This window comes from Knufia obscura (assembly GCF_036327395.1).
Source record: "Knufia obscura strain CCFEE 5817 isolate CBS 148926 chromosome Unknown scaffold_18, whole genome shotgun sequence".
NCBI classification, from domain to species: Eukaryota; Fungi; Ascomycota; class Eurotiomycetes; order Chaetothyriales; family Trichomeriaceae; genus Knufia; species Knufia obscura.
Genome location: NW_027042704.1, coordinates 322031 through 329082, shown reverse-complemented (window position 1 = coordinate 329082; position 7052 = coordinate 322031). Strand labels below are relative to the sequence as shown.

At 49.5% G+C, this 7052-nt stretch overlaps 2 protein-coding genes across 2 annotated transcripts; one reads left to right on the top strand and one right to left on the bottom strand.

Annotated features, from left to right (window-relative positions):
* Positions 1-980: 980 nt before the first annotated feature.
* On the bottom strand, positions 981-1791 carry PMZ80_010586 (uncharacterized protein; the record flags this gene model as incomplete). The annotated part of the gene is made up of 2 exons (XM_064878975.1): positions 981-1529; positions 1576-1791. 2 exons carry the CDS (start codon positions 1789-1791, stop codon positions 981-983), a joined length of 765 nt encoding a protein of 254 aa, XP_064725376.1.
* A 3632-nt stretch (positions 1792-5423) lies between these two features.
* PMZ80_010585 (uncharacterized protein) lies at positions 5424-5897 on the top strand (the record flags this gene model as incomplete). Its single annotated transcript, XM_064878974.1, has 1 exon — positions 5424-5897. One exon carries the CDS (start codon positions 5424-5426, stop codon positions 5895-5897), a length of 474 nt encoding a protein of 157 aa, XP_064725375.1.
* Between the last annotated feature and the right edge of the window lie 1155 nt (positions 5898-7052).

Genomic DNA, 7052 nt, shown 5'->3' with positions numbered 1-7052 from the left:
TGGCTCGCCATAAGGGATACGGCTGAAATTCTTGCAAGCGTTGCCTCAGTCGGACCAATGACGGACTTTTTCGGAGTTCGAAAGCTAACAAACACAACTTCTCGTGATCGTCACGCAGCGCGATCAATTGCCCAAGATATTTGGCTAACAATGGATCTAGTTCAGCGACAGAGCATCAGTGATACTGGCTGGGTAAGCTATCGCCGTAAAACATACCTTTCTGCTTCTCCGTACTAGAAGCGACATGTTCCAGTAGTGAATACAGCTTTGCCCAGTAGGACTCGACACGTCGGCGACTGAATACGAGCGACTTCCTGAAGAGCCTCCACAGTGTTTCTTTGCTACCACCCTGGTCGTTGACCGCCATCGATCGAAGCTCTTGTAAAATCCATTTGAGATGTCGCTTGACGAGCGGTTGAGGACCCCTGTTGTTGGCGAACCAGAACACAAGGCCTGTGGTGGTGACTTGCGCAGCAACAGACGTGACGCTCTTCCCACCGGTCCGATAGTCGCACAACCAGGACAACTCGTCTAACACACAGCACCACTTGTTTTCGATTTCTGAGAGCGAGCCTCGACTGCCATTTTGACTTCTTTGTGCCGACGACACCGTTCCGAGCATACTCAAGGTGATCACATTATCGTCGAGACGCTGTGTCATGCTTTTGTGCATCGTATGCGACGGAAGAGGCTGTACGCAGGTCATGCTGGTGAGGCGGCAGACATACAAACAGGACTGAACAGAAAAGGACAGGTTGTCTAAGCGGGTGCTCTATGCAGTGCGGACAAGGCAATTATGTAGATTCCCCAGTCGGCCATCTTCACCATAGTCATGCGACCTTGTAGTGCAGCTGACGCATAGTCAAATGCAGATCACCACAAAGAGAAGATGTGCACATCTAAATGTATGGACAGCAGATGCCGTGCATAATGAATTCGAAACCACTGCTAAGTCTACATATCGCATATGGTGCTCTCCATCAGGCATCGATCTCCATCTCGAGACAGGCCTCTCGAGCCGCCTCATGGCGAGCCTGTTTCTTGGTCTTCGCGGTACCCACATACACAGACCCGTCAACCGTGACAATGGCCCGAAAACGGGGCGGAACCCTGCACATTTCCATAACGTGGTAGGTTGGCACGAATTCGTGCTTGTCGCCGTACTCCTTCAGAGCGGTCGCATAACGGCCCAAATCCAGGGTAGTTACGTTTGTGTCATCAACAAATTGCTCCATCTTATGCGCATGCTTTCGTCCACTGACACCCTCGCGAGCATTGCCGGCAGGAGACCAGAAGGAACTCGGCCGGTCTGGCTTGACTTTGTACTGACGCAGCACACTTAGAAGAGCCGCCTTCTGCTTTCGATCCCCATTACGAACGACCGCGCCGATGCAGAACATCATCAGGCGATAGGCTCCATGCTCGGGATCAGTATCGAGAACCGGGAGAAGTGGTTCGAGACCTTGTGATCTCAGCTCTGTCAGGCTTTGAACATACGGGAAACTCTGAATTGCCCCCTCCAGTTGTGACTGGAAGCAAGGTAAGCTGACGTTACGTCCTGAACTGTACACTTACATCGATCTGCGCTACGCTCTCATGAAGGCGCGAGCCTTGCAGTATGTGTTGTGCTAAGACACACTCAAAATACTTTCGGCCGAACCAGTAGTCCTTGGGTGGAGTGGCATCGGAGCTGACCTCCGAACTGGAAGTGTCCATGTCCGACTGCTCGCAACCAACATCACAGATGGAACTCATAGGCGCATCATTGGTGGAGTCTGTGAAAATCGACATGTTGACGGAAGCGTTCCTATGTCAGTGAGACTGGATATCGAATGGTGCACATGTCTTTATAGTGCCGTGAACACCAGGTCACCGGGCGTCGACACTTTATGTAGACTGGCCATCAGCTGATGACAATGTTGTCCTCGTGAGCACGCACAGAGCTAAACCGCGGTGCTGCGTAAAGGTGGATGCTTCCTGTCCCACCATGAGCGCTGCGATGCTTGTTTGCCTAAGGGACTGTGCCCGGGATGGATTCCACCCCTTTTCGTGTCACATGCGTTCCGACTCGAACTTGTGCTCATACAACATTGCTTGACAATTGATCATCTGGTCGATGCTTGACCACTAGTGAAATAGATGTAGTTATCGCCTGCTAGGACCATCAGAGCTGTTCTTGCTAAAAGACCTCGGCGAGTCGGTGGTGTCGTAGGACAGCTTGACAGAGCTGAGCTGGATCACTGAGGGATCGACTTCGTTACCACGTACTTCGCGCAATCGACAGAGAGTATTGTGCAATATACAATTGTGTTGAATCCCAGCACCTTTAGCGCTCGCGAACAGTTACCGCATGTCCGCATGGGCCTCTCTGAGTCCCTACTTGGCCTAAGGGAAAGATACACGACGTCATCACTTCCAACACACCACACGACCCGAACATACCACAAGACAAACAACAAATCAGCGCCTGGGTTGTCCAGTTGTCGACAAGTCGAATCATACGTGTGGGATAGTTTGCGGTCGAGCAGAAACGGAGGACGTTTCAGATGGTGGGGCATAACCATTATTCTTCCGCGGGTAAGGGCGCTAATTTGCGTTTCTGTGATTTAGCGTGCAAAGCCTATGTCCATAGTTACCAGAGGCCGGCTTAATCATCTGGCCTTGAATCCACTTAAAGCCCTCGAGACGATTCTTTGCTTTCCTGTCTCGACGTGATGTTCTACACAGACGGTGTAACAGCTGTTCGTCTTTAGTCAATGTTGCTTTCATTTAGAGTATAAGAAGGTTCTCTAGAACGTGCAATAATGCTTAAACACTATGGGATATTTGGCACGAGATAGAGCGGCCTTTCGAGATCAACGATTGGCTGATAGAAGATAAAAGCTAGGTAAGCACAGTCGGATAGAGGTTACTTTCGCTGAAGATCTATAGAATGTTCTTGTTTTAATGACGATATTGCGTTCGGTTCGTAGTGTTTTGTAATCCGACGACGAGTTGCGCGACAAAGTCTCTCTTACCGTTGCTCTTCGAAGTCAGCGTGAGTCTGGTGTGTATGGACCTCTTGCGCGCTACCGAGGCCCGGAGGAGGATACGGTGGTAGAGCTGGTGCGAAATCATCAACGATGGCTCAGTAACGCTACTCTATTCTGGCAGACATCAACCGTACCGAACTTAAGCTAATTGGTACCTGAGGCTCAGATCGTGGGCTATTTTATCGCCAGAGACCGCAGTGATAAGTAGTCGCGTATGGTTTAGCGGTGTGCCTGCGTTCTGCTAGCTGAGTACCGATCTCGGCACCAGTCGTTGCCGGTGGGAGCAATCACGGCCGCCCTCAATAGCTCTCAGCTGTTGTCGGTGAAGCAGACCGTGGTAGAAAAGACTGTTATTACGATAATGGAACGTGGTTCCTACTATCGCAATCTCGAGAACGCCTTTGGTGCAGGAGCAACATTAGCTCTAGGCACGGAAATTAGCGAAATAACGTAAGATATACCCCCTGTTCTAGAGGTGTTTAGATTGTACTAATGCTCTAAGCTGGACTAAAGCCTTAGGTAAGAGCGGCCCGAGGTTCGACACGACCATGGACCATCTTAAACGGACTGCTCTTACCTAACTAGCCTAAGACTATTCCGAGTTGCGGATTCATTTGGTGGCTTATCAGCTGCGATACTTGGAGTCTTGTCAGTGTACGTATATCTAGCTAGACGAGGCGTCGTTCGAAGTCCCTGCTGATCCGCAGTAATGGGCTGCGAATGTTGCTTTGTCAGCTGACTTGATGCTTGAATGTATCCACGATCCTAGTAATAGGGGCCTTGGGGCTAGCGGTTACTGGGGATATTGAAGACTAGTGGGATGTGGTTACTGTTTATATACATATCCTTTAGTACTATACTGAACCTATCGACGGTCCATGGTCTAGCTTATCGCGGAGTTCGTATAGGTTTAATAACTTAATTATCTTACCTCGCTGGTAATTTGTTGTACTTAATATAGCGATATAATCAAGTATACGTAAACGATAACAGTTAGAAACTAAACCTGAGGAAGGGATCTATCGTGAAAGAACCCGGTCGTTAATAATCGTTTACCTAATACTTAGGCGAGTCTTCGTATAGGCCTAGATTATCTAGTAGTCTTAGTCTACCTTAACTTACCTATTTATTCGCTTGTAAATAACTAGCTATAATTAGTTCTATCTATTCCTTAATTAAGGGCGCGCTAGGCCGAAGAAAGCTTCGTCGCTTACTTTTAGTAAAGGGACTATCGTCCGATCACAGAGAGTAAGTAGAAATAGCGCGCCGTCACCACTAATCGTGTTCTTCGTGCTATACTAGGTGTTATTTTCCCTATAGTAGTCGTGGTCTATAGATACTAGTGTTTACGGGTCGAGTATAAGCACTACTTCGGGTTTTATCAGAACCCTTTTCTAGCTGCGTAAGAGGAATACTAGATACAGAAGTACGCTAGCTAGATTAGTCCCGGCATTATTATATACGCTTTAGGGTTTAGACGAGAGCATCTATACATCGACAACGTGCACGTTATCAGAGAAGTCGTCGTCGTCAAAGGGTTGTCTAGATGACACATCCGTGCTGGGGTTGGGTTTCTTAATGGTCCTTAAAGCCTGGCAACAATACTCACAATGCTTTATGGTCGGGTTACTAGTATCGAGAAATGTGACAATAGTTGCACAAGAAAGCCAATCCAACTCCAGATCCTGATACACGTGACATGCACGTGAATGTTTGTCGCATATCACGTGGTAGTCTTAGCCCTTTCGCCATTACTGCCCCCTATAGGTCCAAGAAGTCAACAATCACGTAAACATGGCTCTCTGACGCTCGAAGGTGGGAGGTTTCTTTTCGACAGACACCGGAGCATACTCATGCTTCGAACTTGAGTCCTCAGTGGAGAGCAACCTCACAGCCAACTGGAAGTGGACAATTTCTAAAAGCGTAAGACACTTAGATTATCTGCTAGGGCCTCACTGCGAGATTGTTCTGGTCATTATATCCCGTCTTGTCGCGTTCCACGGAGGCACGACAGCAAGACCATAATAGCTTGCTTACAAAGTAACATGGTCCTAGTCTAGATAGAACAGAATAAGTGCTCAAGCTTAGCCGCAGGTCACACAGGCTGCAGCAGACGTGTCGCCGCACAATTGGTAGGGATCATCATCCCTGCAACAACGACTGCAGCTCAACTGCATTGTGGAATGCTTGAAATAGTGGATTGGCTGGGGACGTGCCCAGCCACTGCCGACGTTGTTCTTAACCTAGGGATGCCGCTTGCTGTCTCCTCTTGTGACTTTTACGCGATGGAGTACGTTTATACTGAGCCAGTCACCATTTCCAGCGCTGGATATATGTACACCCTGATTGTATCGTACGTCCAGTCCGGACACGGAAGCTACAGCAACCAGAATGGCGAGGAAGAAGTTTTCCAAATTCAAGGGCGAGACGAGGACTTCTTTCATGTTCCCCTTGCTCCATCAGGACGTTGTCAAGGCAGTCTGCGAGAGAATCGAGTCCACATGGTTCTGTGAGAACGACGAGGACGAAAAGTGTCACAATGAATATATCACCCACGTTATGGGGAAGTTCCGATGCACGAACCGGGCCTATTCCACGCATGGCTGGGGCAGCAAGAAGGTGGCTATACTGATACGAGGGTATGCCGAGAACGGGTACAACGCGGAAGTGTTCAACCAGCGGTGCAAGAGCTGCGACCTGCTAGGCACTTTGACGTTGGACGAGCGATCCTATGTCGACCGAGTTGCATACAGGATCCAGAAGTGGGCGGGCGTTCGAATGGAGCAGCGATACTATGCCTCCAAGGGAGGTATGCCGCACAAGAGAGAGTTCTGCGAAGGCTGTAAGAGAGAGGTCTGCCGGTAGACGAATGACCGGGAGTACAACTGACTGCTCCGGTTCGAAGCGGGAAGAGCAGGTCGAGCTTGAAGAGAACCCTCACGAACGTAGCGGTAAAGAACTTCGCCGTACATGCTTCCGAGCTGCTCGTGTTCTTCCTCCAAAATGCTTGCCCACGAACTAGTCTTCTGGTGGACGTATGTAACTTACACGGTACGGTTATTCGGGCATGAGTGTGATCAAGAGAATGTCAAAGTAACGAATCATCCTTTCTTCCATGACTACTTCACGACTATGGTAATAAAGAGGTCCTACAGCGTTCGTGCTCTTATGCACTGCAATCCGGTTGCACAGATAGAAGTATAGCGTAGCCGAGCACGAATGTGTCGAAAGAGTCCACGCACTGTCCAATCCATAGCCTGCCCTGGAGGGTCGAGCTCGCCTCGCAAAGAGCGTACGTCTCGCCGGACGAAAGCCCATCTGACGACATTTTTGAACTTTGGACCTGTTCACGGCTGACGGAAAGCATATCTGCAGCAGAACCTAAAAGCCTACTGTCTTGTTCTCTGGAAGCGCAGTTCGTGGCCTCGATGGCACTTGTTGACACCAACATACAGCCATGTGACGAAGGGCGATGCTCAATCTTGCCAAGCAGATACCGCAGCTCTTGCTGGTAGAGGTCCAGGCCATGCAAGCAGTCCTCGATCCTTACACCAGGAACAATCTGCTGTATCTGGAAAAGATGTTGCTTCGCACGTGCAACATGCATCATTATGTCCATGACCTCAGTGGCCGATCTCATTCGGCTAAGAAACGCTTCGAGTCCAGTGTGCCACTCCGATGTACTCGTTGCATATCTTTCTGCAAGCAGGAAGGCTTGAGGTCTGAACAGCTGGACTTGAGGGTCTGGGGATCGAGGTGGCTCCTTGCTCGGGAGAAATCTGTGTCAGAGTAAGCAGAAATGCCATTCTAAAATAAGGCTACTCACATCGTCGTCATCAATCTCTCCGCCCGAGCGAATAGCTCGAATTTTGCTTCGGGAGGGAGCCTGTTACAACCAGGACTCAGTACGAAGATCCTCGAGCATTGCAGAGTCGTGATGATAAAGTGAGGGTGGTAGAACGAAAGATGGCACCGGATCCTCGGCTGCCTTCTCAGGCCAACGCTGGATACTGATGGCCG